A 22,953-nucleotide genomic window follows, 5' to 3' on the forward strand; every position below is an offset into this window, starting at 1 on the left:
TATATATATATATATATATATATATATACACACATACGCACACACACACATACATACACACACACACAACCTAAAACAACTATAGACAGAACAAAGAGAAATACTCACATGGTTGGCAGTTACAGCAAAATACTGCAAGTTCTGGAGCTGCCCAATCTCAGCCGGGATGCTAGTTAGTGTGTTGTGGCTTAGATCTAGATGTCGCAACTTTCGACAATAGCACAGTTGTGTTGGTATTTTATCAATCTTGTTGCGGTTAAGATACAGGCGCTCAAGACTTGCCAGATTGCCAATCTGAATGGGTATATAGGCAATATGGTTATACCAGAGCTTCAAGCAGGTGAGTCTATGAAGGTGCTGGAAGCTGATGATCTCCTCAATGGTTTTCAGATTGTTGTCTTTTAAATCGATCTCCTGAAGGTTGTGAAGGCTAAAAATGCAGTGTGGGATCCTTTCCAAGTCGCAGCGCATCAGTTCCAGCTCAGTTAGGTTCACCATTTTCTTAAGACTGTTGAGGACCATCAGTTTTGTGCCCTCGTTGTTTACAGAAAGCTTCTGCAGATGGATACCAACATCAGTCACCACCTGAGGCAGTTTAGTAAGGTTACTCTTCAGTCTCAATACTTTCAGCCTCTTAAGCTCACGGAGACCATCAATGACTATGTACCTATTGTTTTCCGCGCTCAAGTTCCCAGTGAGGTGCAACTCCTCGAGGTTTTTCAAACTATAGATCCATAAAGGAATCTCCTTAATATCTGTAAATTTAATGTGTAGAGATTTCAGATTCTCTCTGAGAAAGGCTAAGGCTGGAGACTCAATTTTAGCTGCTGTGTGGTATAACCAAAGCTCTTTTAAGCCTGTGAGTTGGGCGATACTAGGTGGGATGGTCACATCAGGTATAAGTTCCAGCTTGAGCACTTCCAGCTCCACAAGGTCAAACACAGTGTCAGGTATCCCGCTAAGCATGAAAAGATGGAGCTCGAGTTTCTCCTGAGAATTTTTGGTGATGCGTTGGCGGAGTTTGTCCAGTGTCCACTCGTGGTTGAGATTAAGCTGCCTCAATTTGTTCTCACTGACTTCAGACAAAAAAACAGCAAAACGCTTAGAGTAAAGTGGGTCGTATTGATCTATGAGGTGCAACATGAAGGCAAAGTCATTCTTGACATCTGGGATGTCACTATAGCTGCTCTCTTCACGAATGGATTCAAAGGAATATTTTTTCAAGGATCGTCTCAGCATCCACCAGAGGGTGTACACACAGACCAGACCATAAAATCCTACCAGGCTAATGTAGAAGGAGGCCAAGATTTTAAATAAGGTAGCAAGTGGATGGGCACATCGGTACATGCGATAACCAGTGAGGCTCTCAATGTCCACCTTACAATCCACGTCAAAGGTGATGCTGCTCACATAATAAACAGTGTAGCAGATAATCAGAATAAACTTGATAACTTTGATGATTGTCTGTCGCATATACAGCCTGTAGACTATATCTCCTTCTTCCACGTGAGTCCTGAACTTTTTCACCTTCTCAAACAAGGCTTTGGCCTGCTCACCCTCCTTCTTATCAAGCACTCCTGTCTCTGACCTATCCACAATTCCCTGCTCCACCCTGGACTTGCTCCTCTGCAACATGGGCACAGTTGCTTCTACATCTTCACTGGCTATAGAAGACTTCTTGTCCACTGAACCATTCATCTTTCCTCCTGTGGGTTTGGAATCGCTCTCTTCCACCACAGTCTCGGACAAGGCCCGAGTAGTCCAAGGCGAGTCAAAACATTTTAGCAGGATGGAGACAAAATGCTCGAGCTTGGAGCTGGTACGAGGAAACTTGAACCAGAAATTGCTACACACCAGAAAGATCAAAGTGTGCAACAACACGAGGTAAGGAAAGTACTTTGCAAACCAGTGTAGACGGTTTTCATAGCACACGGCATCCACGTAGTTGTACTGATGTCTATCCAAGTCATATTTTATGCCTGTGGGGCCTAGCGTTTCTGGAGGCACAAGGCTAGAGTTAGAATATTCAGGTCCTGCAGGTGCCCAGGCCCGGTAAGAATCATTACAGCTGTCATGCGTCACCCATTTGCAGGGAAGGCAGATCATCTTATCCTGGGTGACCTGCAAGGTGCCTCCAAACACTGCTATCATAAGCATGACAATGGAAATGTAGTCTGTGAACACATCCCACCATGGCTTCAGGATTCGGTAAGCCGGCTGTGTGTCAGCAAAGTACCGCAGCTCGGTCACTGGAATCATGGCTCACCTGGTAACAAGAAAACAGAACAGGTTACACTAACAAGCAGAATCCCAAAGCATATCTCTAACATCTATTTATATCGGCAGAGGACAGGTAAGGACATCTCTGATGACAAGAGATAGACAAGATTAAGTATCTCACATGAGAAAAAAAACAATCAGCAAAATATCTTTCCCAGAAGTAGATGGGTACCCACCCCCTCAGGAATCCAAGTGACACACTGATACTTTCACAATGATCGGTTCTGCCCCTGGGAAAAACACGAGCTGCTCAATTTTCAAGGCAAGGTAAAAATAGACGGCATTTAGTGCTTGGTCAATAAGAATGGGCTGTACCAGCAACAGACCTCAATATTGTTATCGATCTGAAATGTTTTTTTCTTTTTTTCCTGTCTAATAAAGTTTGTGCTGGAAGAAAAAAAAGATCAACATACTATATTCTATAAATCCATGATTTATACATATATTCCAAACACGGACTCTCTTTATCTTTACCCGGGGCAATATGGACAGATATTTCCTACACAATGTGATGTATCATTATGGTGTATGTAAACACCAACAATGCACTTCTCCTATTTGGTCCCTTTTGGCCTGGCAAATATACCGTCAAAACCATTTTTTGGCCTGAGAAGGCTAATCAGAACGGAGGCTAAGGCTAAGCTGTTCACATGCAGAGTGCACGCTCAGCAACAGGAAGTTTGGGGAGGCTGTGAACAGAGGACTGGAATAAAAAGTGAGTGCTCGTGGCATTATTGTACATAACAATTGATAGCAGTGGCGTAACAATCGACCTATGCGACCCAGGCGGCCGCTATGGGGCTAGGGGCATGGCCAGGACATCCCCTGATGCCGTGCAGGCCGCCTGGGTCACTATGGCATCTCATGCTGCTGGCTGTCACTGGCGGCTGTGAAGAGGAACGCTCCGCTGTTCAGATCACTGTCAGTGATCTGTGCAGCGGCGCGTTCCTCTCCACACCCGCTGCTGAGTCAGTGACAGCCAGCAGCGGCGGAGGAGGAGGCTGGACATGTGGGCTCTGCCAGGGGTGTATCTAGAAATCACAGAGCCACATACAAAATTTTGCTATGGGGCCCTGTGATTTCTAGTTACTCCCCTGATTCATAGTACTGTGATTATGAGGCTGGGAGGGATGCATTTCTAATATAAACACTGAGGCTTTAGTACTATTTCAGAGGTGCATATTGCAACTTGCAATATAGTGGATATTCCAAACCAATACCGGCGCCTTCAAATCCAAAAAGAGCCCAGCAGTAAAAATACAGGAAACACAATGGAGGCAGCTCCCACTGATTAGATGGACCACCAGTCTATGAGAAAAGGAACAAAAGAGAGCGCCTCCATAGTGTAAAAATGTTATTTAACCAGTTGACATCCGCGGTGTTAAACCCCCTTCCCATCCAGGCCATTTTTCAGTATTCAGCGCTGCGGTACTTTAACTGACATTTATTCCGTCATGCAGCGCTGTACTGAAATTAATTTTATACCCTTTTTTGGGGACAGATAGAGCTTTCTTTTGGTGGTATTTATTCACCACTGGGGGTTTTATTTTTTTACTATATTAAGGAAAAATTACCAAAATTTAAAAAAACAAAAAAACAGTTTCCCCTATATTAAATGATAAAACATTTATTATTACCCAATTTTTTGGTAAAATATAAAAGATGGGGTCACGTCGGGTAAAAAGACACTAAACATGTCAAGCCTTAAAATTGCGTGCGCGCGCAAAACCTCAAAAAACGATAATACCCAAAATTGGCCCTAGGCGACGCTTTAAAAGCTGTTACCGCTCATCAGTTTAGTGTTATCAGTGATTGATGGCCCTAAAATGATTGCTCTCACTGCGACGTTCGCGGCGATATGTAACATGTGTAGCGCAATTGTAATTTTTGCGCGCTGGGGCACCGGACGCGTATTTACGTTTATAGGCGCGTAAACGTGGGGGTGGGGGAGTTAAACATTTTGGGGGGGTTTTTTCCCCTTTTTTTATATGTGGCTTTTATTTTATTTTATTTTTTTATGTGTTACTTTTCTTTTTTTTTATTTATATTTTTTTTTTTGCACTTATTGTTATTGCTATTATATAGGGGGATAACAACCCCCTATATAATAGCAAAGGCACACTGACAGGTCCTCTTTATGGAGATATTAGGGGTCTCTAGGACCCCTAATATCACCTATGGACCCCAAAAGAAGCTGATAAAGCAGAGATCTGCTTTATCAGCTTCTTCTCTCTCCAGATGACTGACAGGTGAATGCGGAAGTGATGTAACACACATCACTTCTGCATTCACAGCCCGGACGGGGATCAGCAAGGAGCTGATCTCCCGTCCTCCTCCTCCTGACGCCCTCGGAGCCGGTCCCGGGATCCAAGATGGGGCAGCGGATCCCGGGAATCAAGGTGAGGGGTCAGGGGGAAAAAAAAAAAAAAAAAAAAAACCGGAAGCGCCGACCGGGCGCGGGGGGGGGGGTGCCGCGAACGAGCACATATAGGCGATCGGCGGGCTATGGACCCGCTGATCGCCTATATGTGAAACACCCGGTACCGGGTGTTCGCATTGGACGGGTCTTTTCTGCCCGTGCGTGCCCACTAGGCAACCCGCAGATGTAGCAGTGCCGTCCGTCCGTTTTTTTACTACGGGCGGACGGCAAGAGGTTAATAGTAAAAACACACAGCTCTAAGGCTGTACTTAGAACAGTTCGGTAGAATAAAAACCAGTAGAATAAGGATGGACCCCCTGGCAGGGAGTATCTGGAGCGATGTAAAACACCAGTAACCTCGATCCCTGTATTGATAAATGGTTTACGCGTTTCTGGGGCACGCCCCTTCATTGGTTCTGATGAAGGGGGCGTGCCCCAGAAACGCGTAAACCATTTATCAATACAGGGATCGAGGTTACTGGTGTTTTACATCGCTCCAGATTCTACGTGCCAGGGGTTCCGTCCTCTCACCTTATTCTACTGTTTTTTATTCTACCGAACTGTTGTAAGTACAGCCTTAGAGCTGCGTGTTTTTACTAATAAATAACATTTTTACATAGTGGATATTCCTCCTATCCACTATGTCTCTGTTACTTTACTCTGTTTCTATGTTTCTTGAAGGGAAAACCTTCAGTTCTTGAACATAAGAATTGGAAGCACATTTTTCTCTTGACATGCTTGAATAATACATTTATTGCCCTAGTAATATCTGCTTAGTAATCATGGCTTTGGAAACGACCAAGCTCATGTTACATTCCCTTGTGGAACTTAAATATACAGGAAATATCTAATAGTGCTGTGAGCTCCAAAATGGATAGGTTATAAACATCAGCTTAGAAGATCTCAGTGACAGGAAGTCACACACTGACGCTGGGAACTAGAGGGCTATTGTCAAGGGACGAGGGTGTTTTACTGTTAACCCCTGCAGCGCTGAAGGATTGATATAACAATACAGGCAGACCCCGGGTTACGAACGTTTGTTTTGCTGTGTGTGCCCCTGTTCAGAAGATTTCACTTCACTTTCTGTCCATGTGACAATTGGATTTTGAAAATTTTGGGATGTCGTGGAAACAAGGATTGGTGATGAAGCTTCAGTGGAGAAACCTTTTTCCCATGATCACTCTTATAGGAGTGAATTTCCCTTCATAGGGGTAGATTTCCTCTCACTTACTGTTGTCTCAAAAACAGGAAGTGAGATTAACTCTTTCTAATGAGGATACAGACCGCAGTAAAAACCTCACAGTGGCCCGGAAGAAGAGGCGCGCACCCCTCGTCTGCACGTCTTACAAGAGTCAATTTCCTGTAATGTACGCACAGTACTACAAACCAGACCCAAAAAGACGGGCACTCCTCGTCAGCACGAGCGCGGTAGCATTACAACTACCCCTGCTGTAAAGTAACAGCCTCCGTTTGTAAGTAGGAGTCGTATGCAAGTCGGATGTATGTAACTCGGGGACTGCCTGTACAACACTGAATGCCTGGGGCTCAATACTCAGCAACTCTCCACATCTAAAAGACAGGCGCTACATCCAGGAAGCCCTAGTTACCCCCAAAAATAAAGTGGAGCTTTAGCCAAAAAAAAGTATGAAGACTGAACTCCGGGCACAAAAACTTTCATTTCAATATATTCCTCAATAGCCACAAAAGGTTATTCATCTACTTTGTGTGCGCTAAATACAGCTGCAATCCAATTACTTTGAAAAAGTAGCAGTGACATCACTGTGCTGTACATAGCCTGCGTAGAGAGCAGAGCTGTGGGAAGGACCCAGCAGGCCCCACCCATTGCAGAAAACTACGGGAGGGGGCGGAGACAAGACCAGTCATCCTGCACGAGGAGACAGCAACAGTGACTGGTCTTTATGATGCACAAAAGCAAAGATTCACATTGGATTACTGCACAGATCTGGAACATACAAAGCCCACCGACATTCAATTAAGAATACACATGACTCTTCCGCTATATTTAAAATGAAAGCTGAACGCCAGGATCAGCAAATATTGCCTTTATGGAAAAGAGTTACTGTAAGCTGGCTATACACGTGCACATCTCTCTCGTTCGGCCCTGCGGGCTGAATGAGAGAAATCAATTGATTTCCCTATTGCCACTAAACAGAGTGGATGGAGGCATCTCCCCTGCTGGCTATTGTATTTAAACACTCAACACCTGCAGTTGCCTGAATACTAGAATTGTAACTGTATCTGGCTCCTTCAATTTTGAAATCGACTTTTGATGAGCTCTTCCAAATACCACCTGCTATCCAGCTCCCTCATCAACTCCTCCCATGCTTACCTCCAGGACTACTCTAGAGTCTCTCCCATCCTCTGGAACTCTTTACCCCAACCTGTCCGCCTATCTCCCACTCTGACTGCCTTTAGGCGATCCCTTAAGACTCATCTCTTCAGGGAAGCCTATCCCACCGCAACCTAACCACTGAACCATCACATTCTCAAACAATTCATCCACATACAGCTACCTCCTCATGTACCACTTCCCCCACCCTTTAGATTGTAAGCCCTCAGGGGCAGGGCCCTCCTTACCATCTTGCCTTGAATTGTATTGCGATTGTAATGTCTTCCTTATATTGTGAAGCGCTGCGCAAACTGTTGGTGCTATATAAATCCTGAAGAATAATAAATGATCCGGTGCTGCTGACAGAGCCACCCCATGGCTCAAATTTTGGCAGATTCAGCAGAAATCGGCTAAAATTCGAGCAGTGTATGGATAGCTTGGGGAGTTCCGTTAACACCTTAAGGACAAAGGCCTTTCCCCCCCTCCCCCATTTTTTGCACCCATGTTATAATCCATATTTTAGGCCTGCAAATTACTTAAAACCCCCAAACATTATATATTTTCTGAAAGCCAAGACCCTGTAGAATAATAAAATGGTTGCGGTTGCAAATTTTTATGTTGCACGCCAAATTTTTATGTTGCACGCAACCTATTATCACACCCGAACATTTAGTGAAAAATCCACTTAAGTAGAGCTGCAGCTAACGATTATTTTCAAAATCGATTAGTTAGCCGATTATTAAGTTCGATTAATCGGATAAACAATAACATACATTTTAAAAAATGGATCACAGGAGCAAGCTTGGAGCGGTGGAAGTAAAAAAATGGTGTGGTGTGCAATATAGTGAAATGGAAAGTGTAAAATTATACAGCAATGAATGCAGAATGGCATCGGCTATAGAGGACTACAAATCCCAGCAATAGTACATTATACAGCGCAATGCAGAATATCACCAGCTATAGAGGAATACAACAAATCCCAGCAATAGTACATTATAGCTGGTGGTATTCTGCATTGCGCTGTATAATGTACTATTGCTGGGTTTTGTAGTCCTCTATAGCTAGTGGTATTCGGCATTGCACCACTGTATAATGTATTATTGCTGGGATTTGTAGTCCTCTATAGCTAGTGGTATTTGGCATTGCACCACTGTATAATGTACTATTGCTGGGATTTGCTGTGCTCCTCTATAGCTGGTGGTATTCTGCATTGCGCTGTATAATGTAATCCCTGTGCCAATCGTGGATGTGGGCGGGCGGAGAGTGTGAGGCGGGAAGGAGGTGCGGCGTGTAGACCGCGGATGCGGGCGGGTCTGGCAGCGGTGAGCGTGAGTTGGGGAGGAGGTGCGGTGCGCGTTTGTGGACCCGTGAACAGGGCCAACTGATCGGAAGCCGATTAATCGATTATTGAAAAAGTTGACAACTTTTTCAATAATCGATTATAATCGATTATGTCGATTAGTTGTTGCAGCCCTACACTTAAGTTAAATTTAGTACCCCAAAACACTATATAAAACCATTTTTCTTGTAAAAATATAAAAGATGAGATTACAACAAGTAAATAGATACCCAACATGCCCAGGTAGAAAAATTGTGTGCATCCGTGAAACTGCGACATAATTCAGTACCCCAGAAAGTCCATACACGACGCTTTAAAAGCCCCAACAGGTCATCAGTTTAGAGATACGAGTAAATATTGGCCCTAGAATTATTGCTCTCACTGCGGCGATAGTCAACAAGGGTAGCGCGATCGTCGTTTTCACACCTAGGCGCACCCAACTCGTGTTTGTGTGACGACGCATGTGCTCGTGGGGGCGAGGGACTTTTAAAAAAAAATTCTATTATTTTTACATTTAATTATTTTTAAAACTTTTTTTTTTTTTTAAACTCTACTTTAATTGCTATCAAATAGAGGGGCTTACAAGCCCCCCATGTGATAGCATATAATCAGTGACAGGTACTCTTTAAGATGATGCTTGGGGTCCAAAAGACCCCTAATATCACCTTTACACTGTAAATAAGCTATTGAAGTGCAGATCCCACTGTAGAGCTGTGTAAATCTCAGTACTGGATGGAAACAAACACAAACCCTTCGGCAGGTAAAACAGCTCTATTATATGCTTTTCATGGAGTGCAGCTTTAATCAACATAACAGCCAAGTAAGTGGTAGTCTAGGAGCTCCAGAAATGTAACCAACATTTCTCTCCTTACAGGCTGTCGCTCTACTGGTGCTCGATGTAAAAGAAGCTCAGTAAATAAGTAGGGCTGAGTTCAGAAAACTGTCTTCCCACACACCAGAGCCATGCACGCTGAATCATTCCATCAGGCCACACACAGAAGGTCACCTCTCACAAGGCCAAGCCACCAAATGCAAAAAATAGCACAAGCATCCTTAACAAGAAATTCACAAGAATCTCTCCGCCAGTATGACTTGCTAATAAGCACGCAGAGACCTAATGGATGCACGCTGCACTGCTGGGAAGAGGAATTAGCCTTAAAAGTAGTAACTACTATACTTTTTTTCCGTATGTATAAGCAGTGGCGTCGCAAGGGGGGGCACGGGGGGTGTCAACTGCACCCAGGTGCCACCAAAATGACAGTCAATTTGGTGTCACCCCCTATGAAAAGTCAGGGACTCGGTCATGGACCAAGAGCCCGACAGTGTCAGGAGAGAGGAAGGGAACCGGGCGGCATACCTCATCCCGCCGTGTAAACGTCCCCTCCTCTCTCTGCCGGCGTCCACCACCAAGATGTCTTCCGGCAGGCATCAACAAGATGACCGCGCAGGCGCGATGACATCACGCACGTGGCGTCACCCGGTCTCTGCTCAGGGAGACACCCAGCCTCGGGACGCCCCTGTCTATAAGCTAGCAGGCTTGACTTTAGTGAAGTCCTGTGCCCTCTTTCACATTTCTTAATAATGAAATGCTTTCAATTTACTGGAGGTATTATTACACAAATCATCTAAATTTATGGCCTATTCTCATATAATACTAGTTTTTGATCCTTAGGCTACATTCACACCTATAGTTTAGGTGTGTTTAGGGATTCCTGCGTCAGGATCTTAATTTCCTGAAGTTGGAATCCCAAATCTGCCATTTACAAGCAGCAGCTGTCACCCATTGAAGTCAATGATCAGGTGACAGCGGCCGCATTTGAAAGCGGCAGAACCGTGGCACACCAGGTATTACATACGATTGCATGCAGTTATGCATCAATCACTATCCCTGGACTCCTACATCGTGCGTCCGGGGACAGTGATTGATTACTAACCGAATGTATTCGTATCACATTCGATTACTTGCGGTGTGCCGGTGTTCAAATTGCAGCGGCTGCCACCTGATCATTTAAAGAGAACTATGGGGTAAGTGTTTTTCCCCATAGTTCTCTTAAGGGTCACAGGAGGACATATACTAGCGTCCTATTGTGACCCAAAGCTCAGTATATTATCATGAGCTATAGCTCTAGGTATACGGATACCGCCGCAACCGGGACATTACTGTCGAGATCCACCCAGCTGCGTGATTGACAGCTGGCTCTGCCTATCTAGAGGCAGAGCCAGCTGTACCCGCCCCGTCCGTTCCTGCAGTTAGCGCTGGAGGATCGGAGAGGGGGGAGAATCCCTGCAGGGAGCCATGACTGACAATCATGGCTCTCTGCAGGGAGATGATCGAGAAGTGAGCGAGTGGCGGTATGTGTTCGCTCACTTCCCGATCTATTGAGCCGACGTGTGACAGTTTCATTGTCACACGTCGGCTCAAACTATGAGGATGGTAAATGGCAGATTTGGGATTCCTGCTGCATGAAATTGCAAGATCCTGATGCAAGAATCCCTAGACGCACCTAAACTATAGGTGTGAATGGGGCCTTGAACTGCCTTTTTTCAGTTTTTTTATTTCTCTGCACTCCTGTATGACTTCTTTGAAAGTGTTCAATAAAAAAAAAAAACTATTGCAAGTGAAACTATGTCAGGTTGTTATTCCTTATTGATGGGAATATCCACTTATTTCCCGATCCAGTAACAGCAGTCACAAAAAAAAGTTGATATTTGCAACAGGGTCACAAATAGCAATGGAAACATTTCTTGGACAGAACCCCTGTTGGCTTTTATTGTTGTTTGTGTTTTCCGCTTGGGAAAATCCCTCCTCCCTTCCTGATCCAGTAAACCAGGTTACTGAGGCATGAAAGGTGGTGCAATATCCACAATCTAGACTGTATTACATGCCTGGTCTAAGAAGTCCATGTAAAGTTTTAGGCCATGTGTAGAATGTCTCCACAATGTCCTACTGTAGAGTTCATATGAAAGATAAACAATGATTACAAGGTGGCACATTGTTCATGCCTTCCACTTTTCTAGGTGAAAAGCTCATCAGCCTCCCCCTAGCGCAGCACTGTCAGTTCTTGTGCTCAACAGCCATTCAAAATATGCTGCCCGGTGGCGAGTGTCAGCTTGAGGTGGGGTGGGCTTGGGCACTATGGCCATGAGGGAGCTACATTTATATGTACTGCTCCCTCACTTGTCCTGTAGAGGTGCCTGGACCAGAGTAAATCGATAAATGGTCACTCGCACTCCAACTTGATGCAAAGCCAATATCTTTTATTGACTGAGATAGTGTCACATTTATAGAAGCGACGTTTCGGAACCAAGTGGCTCCTTCAGGCAAACTTTCCGCAGCCGCATTGGCGCAGAATGTGAGAATTCCACATGGTTTAACGCTTGCCCAGTAAAAAAAAGAGCAGTTTACGATTGGAAGAAATACGGTACAATTTCCTGTTGTGCCCTCGTGTCTTCCCCAGAGTTGTTGATATAAGTAGTGTGTTCCCAAAACTACCGTCCCCATTGATTAGTTTGTAAATTGCAATCTTGTCACCTTTTAAGTGTCTCTTCTCTCAGGGAGAATAGATTTCATTTTTGCAGTCTTACCAACTCAGATCCTCCATCCCCCTTATTGATTTAGTTACCCTTTTTTGAACTTCCTCTAGTTCATGGACATTCTGCCTAAGGATATGTGACCAAAATATAACTGCGTGCTTCAGTGGCCTAGCCAGTGTGTTACAAAGCGGTAGAATTATATTTCTATCCCTTGAATAGATTGCTCTTTTAATACTAGTATTTAACTCGCTTTGTTGGCTGAAGATTGGCATTGCATGAGGTTACTGAGTCTGTGGTCTACAAGTACCCTTAGACCAGGGGCGCCCACAATTTTTCATCTGGAGATCTACTTTTCAAATGACGAGCTCAATGAGATCTACCAACGAAAAAAAAACCTGCATTCAGGATTTTTGCATATTTTTGCAGATCGTGCTGGACCGGAAGGCAGGCATTAATGTGCCGCGTTCCGGGTGCGGGCCATCACACTGAGGGCAGGAGCGTTGCTGTCGTGCCATTGGCTTCAATGTACCGCCACGTCCCCTCTGCTGTCTCTTCTCTCCCTTTCTCTGCTGTCTCTCTCCTCTCACTTTCTCTGCTGTCTTTCTTCTCTCTCTGCTGTCTCTTCTCTCTTTCTCTGCTGTCTCTTCTCTCCCTTTCTCTGCTCTCTCCTCTCTTTCTCTGCTGTCTTTTCTCTCACTTTCTCTGCTGTCTTTCTTCACTCTCTGCTGTCTCTTGTCTCACTTTCTCTGCTGTCTTACTCCTCTCTCTCTGCTGTCTCTTCTTTCACTTTCTCTGCTGTCTCTTTCCTGTCTGTCTTTTCTTACCTCCACTGCAGCAGCTTCCCAAGTCTCCACTCCTCTATCCTTCCCGTCTGCGGCGCTTGACACATTCAGCCGCACGAGCACCACGGGAGGACAGGACACAGGTCAGGGAGCCGATCACGATCTACCAGTAGATCGCGATCTACCTAATGGGCACCCCTGCCTTAGACGCTTCCCTATCTCTGACTTCCCAGCGGAACACCTCCCAGAGAGTATTCTGCATGCATGGTCTTGGCTCCCAAGTGCATGACTTTACATTTTCCTAGATTAAAACTCATGTGCCACGTTGCTGTCCACTCTTCTACATTATCGCGGACTTGCTGCAGTGATACTATGTTCTGTTGTAAACGTATTGCCCTACATAACTTTGCATTATCAGCAAACACGAACAGCAAGCTGTTTATTACATCCTCTAAATCAGGGGTCTCAAACTCGATTCACTTGGGGGCCGCTTGCCAAATTTCACACTTTACAATAAAATGTAACTACAAAAAGGTGTGAAATTCCTATTGCCAGACGCCCAGGACAGGCAGTTTCGAGCGAGTAGTTTTTTTTCTACATTTAGCCGGGCTGCTAAATGTAGTGTGGGAGCCGTTTTGTACAAGTGATCTTGAACAGCTGTACAGCCGTCCAAAATCACTTGTAAGGAGCCTGAATGTCACTCCCCTTCCCTCGCTCCCCATCCCATCCCCTCATCCTCCTCCCCTCTCTCCGGCAGCCGTGTACCGCTCCCGGCTGCCTCTCTCGCTGCATGCTGGCTTCTTTTCTGCCGTGGTCTTCTGGGTCCCCCCCTCTTGTGGGAGACCCGGGACCAGGTTAGGTTAGAGAGCACGGAGCAGAGCAGAGAACGCTTGAGTCAAAGGTTGCCCCTGGAACCTTTGACTCAATCTAGAAAATTGGCAGAAGGCAAAAGCTAACCAGTGTTGGCATAAAACAGAATTCTTTGTTCGTCACAACTGCGCCTACTCAAGAATCTCAACATCCTGTGTTAATGAATCATAACCCAGCAGTACTTCTTAGGAATCGTTGATATTTGCCTCCTTGCGTAGCTTAAGGGCTCATTTACATGGGAATCGTCCAGCGCGTACAGCTCCGTGCTGCGAGCATGGCCGTATAGGGCAGCTCCCTGGAAGGACTGGTGCTGCGTGTGATTGGTACACAGCCCCTGTCCTTCTCTATGGGACTATGCGGCTGTATGCCGCCCTACGCTCACCCACCCAGCACGTCCGTGCGGTTGAGCGTACTCGTACGCTGACAGGATGGATTCTGTCTGCGTCCGAGCCGGGGCACACGCACCCGTATGAACCTGCACTTGAGGTGAGCGTATGGCTGCGTAGTCACATAGAGAAGGACAGGGGCTGCGTACTAATCACACGGGGCCTAACGCACACTGTGTAAGGATGGCTCTAGGGTCCTGGGAGTAAATCTGACAATAGTGGCTCCGCCAATTACCTGGCCTCATGCCAATAAAACATGCCGTCTCGGGATTGTGAACAACAGCATGACATAACAAAGCCCTGTAACCATGAAGAATGATAACTCCAGGGCTGTGTGTTTGGTACTGTTATTGTTACTTAGGAGCAGAGAGACACCGTGTGTTAACAGCTTCGGTTCAGGGAAGTGGAATCCTCTCACTGATACTTAGGTCCCCAATTTGAGGATAGATACATCTTGGAGCCATTTTAAAAAAAGAAAGCGGATATTGCTATTTGCTGGACAACACGTTCCATACCCCGGTTCCCAACTGAGAATTTCGTAGACGACACTCAACAAAAGGAATCCCATTATTTTCAATAGTGCCCGTCACCTGCTGAGCGTTCTATCACTTGTGAAAAAGGGCATGAGCTTTGTTCGGGCAGTCTCATGCATTTTTTAGCTCCATCGATATCAACCGGAAGGCCAAAAAAATAGGATTTGGGTCTTACTTGTGGAATACTTTTCTTGCCGTACATTCCAGGGCACAGGTCCCGCCCCTCTGTTTTCCTCTGATTCACTCCTTATAGTGGTCTCTCTGCAGAGGTCCAACACACCACTTGCTTAGTCACAGCTAAAGAGCTCCAATCAACAGGCTTCATGAGCTTTGCTGATTGCAGAGCTAGAAGTCTGACTCACCAGTAGGTGTGGTAGACCTCTGCAGGGAGACTACTGCTTCCAACCTCCGGTGGAAAGACCGGAGGTTGGTCTGGGGAAGGAAGACCCCGGACAGGGCCGTATCAAAGAATAGACTGAGATACCTCAAGTGATGAGTCGGCGCTGATATCTTGAGAGTTAGTATCCATTTAAACCTCTGCAGGGTCTGTAATATCCACTGGACATTGGCCGATCAAGTCTGGACCAACTGTTCCTTAAGCAAGGTGATCAACCAGGTTTCCACAACGGGGATCCCCTGAGAGCGAAGCAGAGCTAGAAGAGGTGTTAGTAACTTTGTGAAGACCCAAAGTGCCACAGACAGACAAACAAAAGGGAAGGGCAACAATTTGGTAATGTTTCAGATACACAGCAAAACACAGAGGGGGGAATGTATCAAAACTGGAGCAGACAAAACCTGAACCACATTTGCACTGCAGCCAATCAGTTTCTCTGTCTCATTTTCAAATCCTACCTGAGCAAACTGAAGAGAGATGCTGATTGGTTGCCATGGGCAACTGCTCCAGGTTCTGTTTGCTCCAGTTTTGGTAACCCCCCCCATGCTGTTCACAGAGACCAAAAAATTCCCTAGTTGAAGGGAAGCAGTGACTGACCTGGCAGATTCCATGTGGAATTGTTGAACTCCAAGGAATCTGTTGAGAATCGCTGTGTGACTTCTCTGACCAGTCACAGAGGGGCCCAGTACATCCAAGAATCTTTCTGCTCTGATCTTTCCTGGCTGCCAGGGAGCAGAGGGGCAGCCAGGGAGCATGCATGAAGAAAAAACGGCAGTGCAGTGCACCTGGCAGGAAAGAGGATGTGCCAGTGTCCCAGCAGCCCTGGGTTATCTGAGTCTCCTGAAGGCAGCTGCACAACCCATGGTCTGAGATTACAAGGTCCTGTGCCCTGTAATGCAGTTAAGAAAGAACCCGTTTTGTGGGGGTGATTTGTTTTTTTGTTTCTGACTATGACAAATAGGCCGGACAAATGTCCTCACTTTTTATTAACTCTTTTACAACTAACAATTGTCACATTTTGAGAGAACAGTCAGCCGTCTGTGGTGGCATTGTGATAAAGTATGTTCTTTTTATACTGTGGCCAGTTTGGGGACTAATAATCCTTAGATCCAATTACAGAAATCTAATTAAAATGTTTTAAGTATTTAAAGCTTATTGTTACACACTCATCAGAAGTAATTGAGAGGTGTGTGTGCTCTGGCAGGGACAGAGTTATCTCAGCATTGACTGGTGAAGGTGTGGTGCCAAACTGTCCACTGCTGAGTCAGCTGGAAGAGAAGCGAGCACCATATATCTGTTCAGAAATTCCCCCTGTAAGAGAAGGCACAGCGCCAGCTGGAGCTCACAACTGACACGTGACATTTCACAGTTTTACAACTTGCTGCCTCCACCCAATGCACCAAATAACCGTGTAAGGCAGGGGACTCAAACCTCCAGCTGTGGTGGAACTACAAATCCCATGAGGCATTGCAAGATTCTCACAGCCACGACTCCCGAAGAAAGATGCATCATGGGGTTTGTAGTTTCACCACAGCTGGAGGGCCGGAGGTTTGAGACCCCTGGTGTAAGGAGTTCATCTAATAGAGGGCTAAAAACCTCTTTATTAGTACATGGTAACCAAGAACTCTGGGAATTACTCTGCGAATTTAAAAACCGTAATGTGAGGCTATCCCCGCACTGCAAGGATTAAGTGCTAGTTTTGTCTAGGGGGCTCAAATAAAGGAGATATACTCACCCGCTTCTCAGTTCCATGGCGGTCAGCACTCGCCTCTCTCCCACTCTGCTCTGGTTGTGGAAAGTCCCACAGCATCCTCACGTCTAATGCAAATCAATGGACCCGCATTAGCCGTGATGAAGTCAGTAGTCCTTAGACCAGGGATGGCCAAACTCCGGCCCTCCAGCTGTGGTAAATCAACAAATCCCATGAAGCATCTTTTCTCAGGTAGTCATGTCTGTGAGAATCTTGCAAAGCCTCATGGGATTCGTAGTTCCACCACAGCTGGAGGGCCGCAGTTTGGCCATCGCTGCCTTAGACCATGAGATTCTAGGGGAGAAGAGTCTGTGGGGACCGAGGATCAGGTGAGTATATCTGCTTTATTCCAGCCCCTAGACCAGGGGTAGCAAAAGTCCGGCCCCCCAGCTGTGGTGGAACTACAAATCCCATGAGGCATTGCAAGATTCTCACAGACATGACTCCCGAAGAGAGATGCATCATGGGATTTGTAGTTTCACCACAGCTGGAGGGCCGGAGGTTTGCGACCCCTGCCCAAGACTAAAACAAGCACTTAACCATTGCAATGCAGGGGTAGCCCCACTTCAAGGTTAAGATTTGTACATTCCCAGAGTACTTCTTTAAAGTGAAACTCTAGGCAAAAAACGAAATGCACACTTATGGACCCAACCCTATTAACAAGAATGGAAATAGCCACACTGTAAACTTCAGCCCTTTATATAGATTCAATTGATGCAGCAGACTGTTTTGGCTCTGCCTGATTTATTTTCAAGCTCAAACATGACAGATCCCTGCACAAACACGTTGCACACGGGAAAGGCTTGAACCCAAAATAGTTCACTTCACTGCGTAGATTTATATATAGATGTAAAGTTTACTTCTGATCGATTGAGTACTTGGACGTTTTTGGTTTTCAATATGAATTAACAGGCAGGGTTATTTTATACATTTATCTTTCCCTTAAAGAATTATTTAGATTCATTACTGGTGTGGAAATTGTCACAAAACCTATATAATTAGGAGGTCCACCGAAATTAAAATTTCAAAACTGTAATTAAAAAAAGTCAGGCCGAAACCAAAAATGTTTATTTTAACTTTTTTAAATATTTTATTTTTTATAAAATATTTTTTTACTTTACATTTAGGGGCTTTCAGGGAAATGTCTAAACAGACCTCTGATATTTCCCTTTTAAAATAAAAAAAGGGATTGAGGACACAGCGTCCTTCCTCAATCTCTTTATCTGCAGCCCATTATCAATGAACAGGAATCCTCTATACTGAGTGTTCCTGTTCATTCATAACATGAAGACAGAGTATGTTTACTATAACCACAATCATGAATGAACAGGAGATGATGTAGATCACTTCCCATTCATTCATAATTGAGGATATAGTTAACATACTCTGTCCTCAATTATTTACAAACACTCAGTGATCAGTGATCGCCGAGTGTCTGTACCGCTCTCCTTCCTGACTCACTGTCACAGGAGGCTGAGCAAACGGTGCAGTAGGAGAGCACAGCCACCTGTGACAGCGCTAGATGTCTCCGCCCACACTGCTTTCCTCTGATCTGTCACAGGAGGCGGACCGGTGTGGGAGAAGAGATGCCGGCTGCTCACGGCGCTATCCTCCCGCAGCGCTCGGCCGCCTGTGACAGTTTCTCTCCTCCCCGCTGGGACACAGAGCAGCGGGGAGGAGAGAAAGAACAGATGCACCGCTGTATCGGGCAGAAAATGGCACTTTCGGCATTATGCCAAAAGAGCATTTTCGGACGGTATGTTTTGGCGGCCGATATATCGCCACGATCCCTACTATATATAGCATGATTACACTATGTTCATTCTGCTGCTCCATCCAGTACTCACCCTGAAGTAGAGGAGATGCTATCTGTGCTCAGACCAAGTATGAAAAAAGAGGTGTGATGTGTTATCAATGCAGCAATTCTCCCAAGTTCTAAACTCCATGGAAGCAGTTTTACCTACAAAATAAGGAAATGGATTAAAAACTAGGTGCATGCAATCAAACCGGCCTAACATATACAGTACAATAAAGTTAATTTTCAAGTTTTGAGCCTAGAACTAGTTAGCATATAAAGTAGCTTTTACTACAATATACACCTACTCCCTGGTGCTGTCTCCCGCAGACTCACTGCTCTATGATCCAGGACGGGACCTCTTCTGGTTTGAATGATGCTGACATTTAACCCACTTCTTCTGAATCCAGGATGTAATGAAGACTCCCTTAGTGTGCATTATCACATCGCCCTGGGCTCAAAGAGCAATGCTGCAGAGAATGGCACTGAAGTCATAAACATTGATCTCTGCAACATTAACACCCCCCCCCCCCCACCCTCCCAACGCGGGGGAAAAAAGGAAAGACCCTGGCATGTCCTGATGGCAGCTGTATGCATGTTAAAAATGGAGGATGATAGGTGTATGGGCTTTAGGGATTTTCTTAATTTCTTGAACCCGAGGCTACCACACACACATTAGAGTGCTCGAATGAGCAGCTATAATTTAGTCGCACTCAGGCCCCAATGTCGCCTGTTGGGGCACTAAACACGAACAACCACAATTTACAATTGAGGAAGGGGTGGAGGAGGTGGTTTATTAAAGGGGAACTATGAGGCGAGTGAAAATCACTGTCTCATAGTTCTAGCCGACCTGTGACAATGAAACTGTCACAGGTCGGCTCAATAGATCGGGAAGTGAGTGAACACATAGGGTCGCTCGCTTCTTGATCTATCCCTGCAGAGAGCCACGACCGTCACTCACGGCTCCTTGCTGGGATCCCCCCCTCCCCACTCCGATCCTCCAGCGCTGACTGGCGGAACGGACGGGGGAGGGAGCGGGCACAGCTGGCTCTGCCTCTAGATAGGCAGAGCCAGCTGTCAATCACGCAGCTGGGTGGATCTCAACAGTAATGACGGGATCCGTCCCGGCTGCGGCGTCTCAGTATACCGCGAGCTGCAGCTCGCGGTATACTGAGCTTAGGGTGACGGGAGGACGCTACCCGTTACCCTTATGAGAACTATGGGGAAAAGCCCTGACCCCATAGTTCTCCTTTAAGGGAAACAAAAGTGACCAGAAAAGGTTTTCTAACATCCAATCGCGTCTCTCCACAACCAGCCTCAGTCAGCGATGTCTGTGGGAGCTGACAAATCAAATCTGGATTCCGTTTATACTTTTCTTTCTTCTGAAGTGCACTAAGGCCCCATTCATATGGGAGCTTATTTTGCATTCTAGGATGCTTGCGGCAAGAACCTACAGATTCCTGCGGCAGGAATTCCAGGTACACCTGTTCAGATGGGGCCTCTGTACCCACTGAATTTAATGACAGGGTGACAGCAGTCCTCATGTAATCATACATGGTACGATTACACGCAGTTCGGCATAGATGATTGCTGGCGGATGCATCTATCAGCGACAAGAGTCCATAGGTTCCTGCTGCAGGAATCCCAGAACTCCCCGTGTGAATGTAGCCTAAAGACAGCCTTATATGTAAACAATGAATGATTTATCAAACACAGATTGGATTGTTTAAAACGAGCTTTCATTAGTAAATGACTGCTCAGCACAACAAAGGAAAAAAGGTAAATCGGAGACATTTGATTGGATTTACCACCAGGATTGATATCCCCCCATTTAGTGCAATCAGGTTCTGAAAGATATCATCCTTTTCATTACTACGATTGTCACATCAAATGATCGGATCATTAAATTAAGCTCTGGACTTCCTTTAAGCTGCATTCCAAGACATTGCGTCTGCAAATCACTGATGAGTAGGTCAGCATTACATCAAAGACAGTTTTTAATCATTGCCTGAAATGTCAACACAGCTCAGCGTGCCAATTCATTCTGCCCTACACCGCCTTATGTTTGTGACATCCCTTATGTTTGTGACATCCGTGTGTGAAGATTTGGAAGGCATTGTTTGATTTTTTTCTAAAAAAGATCTTAATGAGTAATGTACATTTTTATTTTTGTGCTGCTTTTGTCATATAACTGCTTTCTGATGTATTTTTCTGCATCAGACTTGCAACATATACTCTCAAATCAAACTGTCAGGGATGTATTTCATTTTGATATCCCGAATTTTGTAATCCAATCTTATGTAACAAAAATGGAGTGCCAGTCACTATGCATCCCTTGTTGCCAGTATGCAGTTTTAGCATGTCAGCACAGGCTGTGCCATTTTCTTAAAGAAGAACTCTGGATACATTTTCTATTAAAAAGGAGAACTATGAGGCGAGTGCTTTTCACTCACCTCATAGTTCGAGCCGACCTGTGACAATGAGACTGTCACAGGTCGGCTCAGTAGATCGGGAGGTGAGCGAACACATACCGGCGTTCGCTCACCTCTCGATCCTGTCATGGCTCTCTGCCGTGACAGGGGGAGGGGCTGAATTCCCTCCTCCCTGCTCCGATCCGCCAGCGCTGACTGGTGGAACGGACGGGGGAGGGTACAGCTGGTTCTGCCTCTAGATAGGCAGAGCCAGCTGTCAGTCACGCAGCTGGGCGGATCCTGGCACAATTGTCAGGATCCGCTTCAGCTGTGGTGTCTCAGTATACCGCGAGCAGTGGCTCGCGGTATACTGAGCATTGGGTGACTGGAGGACGCTAGTTTGTGTCCTCCCGTTACCCTTAGGAGAACGATGCGGAAAACCCTTAACCCCATAGTTCTCCTTTAACCCTTGAAGTGGGGCTACCCCCACACTGCAAGGGTTAACTGCCCATTTGGTCTAAATAGCAAAGTTATACTCACCCGATTCTCAGAGCTGGTCGGCTGTGACAGCGTTCCCTCCAGCATTGATGGTATGTTCCTCATTGCCCCCACATTCTATACACTGTGATGGCTTAGACCACTGCAGTAGAGGAGGTGAGAGGCACCAGGCACTGATCTATGAGCGAGCCAGCTCCGAGGATTGGGTGAGTAAAACTTTTTTTTATTTTCCTCCTTAGACCAAATGAGAAGTAAACCCACTGCAAGGGTAGGGCTGCAAGAACTAAAATCGATTATGAGAATAGTTGGCAACTATTCTGATCATCGATTAGTTGGTTGGAGAGAGAGATCTTTTATATGAAAAAATAATCGGATAACTAATCGATTATGAAAATAATCGTTAGCTGCAGCCCTATGCAAGGTTTAATAAAAGTTTTGCCCGGAGTGCGGCTTTAAAGAGCATTTCCCCTTCTGCAGCCAAAATGGGATAACCTTATTTTAGATTTGTTGCATGTCATTTACATAACGTTTAATAAATGAATAATACTGCATACATTTTACTTGCTTTATTCTGAAAGAAAATGATTTTCTAAGCTGATTTTTACTCTGCAATGCAAAGGGGCTGGGGAGTTATTGTTTACCATAATTATCCTGTCTGTACTGTGCTGGCAGATCTCATTATCAGTTGTAAACTAGATGTGAACAAAGTCTGTCCCAACAAAGGGTTAAAGATCCAGAAGCATTGCATCTTAATGAGAGGAAGTTTAGCCCGTCCCTTGTCTTTCTATGGGGACAGACTGTGTTTCCTGTCACCTTGTAATTGCTACACAGACGCATCTAAGAGGTAAGAACTATTTTCTTCAAAATTATTGTTAGATATGCTGTGTGAATGGGAACACAAACATATCGAGGGGTGTTCCCAAATTTGACTGCAAAAGTGAAAATACACTTTAACCACCTCCGGGCCGGCCCGAGCTCTCTAGATACTGGTCTTGAAGTGGTTAAAGTATATGTCAGGGCAAAAAACAAAATCACGCAGTAGTACATTTCTGCAATGACGGAACATTTCCCCACATTGTATCCATTTAAACGCACAACAAGCACAGAAAAATATCTGTAGATATTGCAGAAATTGATTGAGTTCATAAATCCTGTTGGGGGGTGTTATCAGCCCTGCAAAGGTTTTCTTCTGCCAAACTGGTCACACCCCCCTACTTCCCCCTTCTCCACAACATAAAGGCTAATCATCCTGTAGTCTCAAGATAAGAACTGGGAGGGCTAATTAGTTCTTGCAAGATAAAACAGGAAGTTAGAACAGGACAGCTCTGAACCTCTGACGTCATCAAACTGGGTTTTTTTGTTGTTGTTGTCCTAATCAGACCGATATAACAAATCACTTTCTAGGGAAGGTTTAAGCGCTTACTGCGCATGTATGGGGTGGACATGGAACAATGGCACATAGAAAACAATTGTTCTATGTGCCCTGTTCTCACCACATATGTATCCTACCCCCTTCCCAGTTATCTCCTCTCCCCCTCCTGTGACCCCCCCAGTCCCCGTTTAGCCCCTCTCCCCCTCCAGTGTTCTGTCCTCCCCCACCACTGTCCTGCCC

General features: G+C 45.4%; 1 protein-coding gene across 1 annotated transcript in view; it reads right to left on the minus strand.

Annotated features, from left to right (window-relative positions):
* The window catches only part of LRRC8A (leucine rich repeat containing 8 family member A), a 32,119-nt gene that overhangs the window by 8,150 nt on the left and 1,016 nt on the right, over window positions 1-22,953 (minus strand). The window contains exons 2-3 of the mRNA XM_018565321.1: window positions 18,485-18,597; window positions 109-2,266 (exon numbers count right to left, since the gene is read on the minus strand). Coding sequence (XP_018420823.1) covers window positions 109-2,259 — 2,151 coding nt within the window. The 5' untranslated portion in view covers window positions 2,260-2,266; window positions 18,485-18,597. The remainder of the gene's footprint in view (window positions 1-108; window positions 2,267-18,484; window positions 18,598-22,953) is intronic.

The sequence above is a fragment of the Nanorana parkeri genome, unplaced genomic scaffold (genome assembly GCF_000935625.1).
Source record: "Nanorana parkeri isolate BGI_ZX_2015 unplaced genomic scaffold, ASM93562v1 scaffold834, whole genome shotgun sequence".
NCBI classification, from domain to species: domain Eukaryota; kingdom Metazoa; phylum Chordata; class Amphibia; order Anura; family Dicroglossidae; genus Nanorana; species Nanorana parkeri.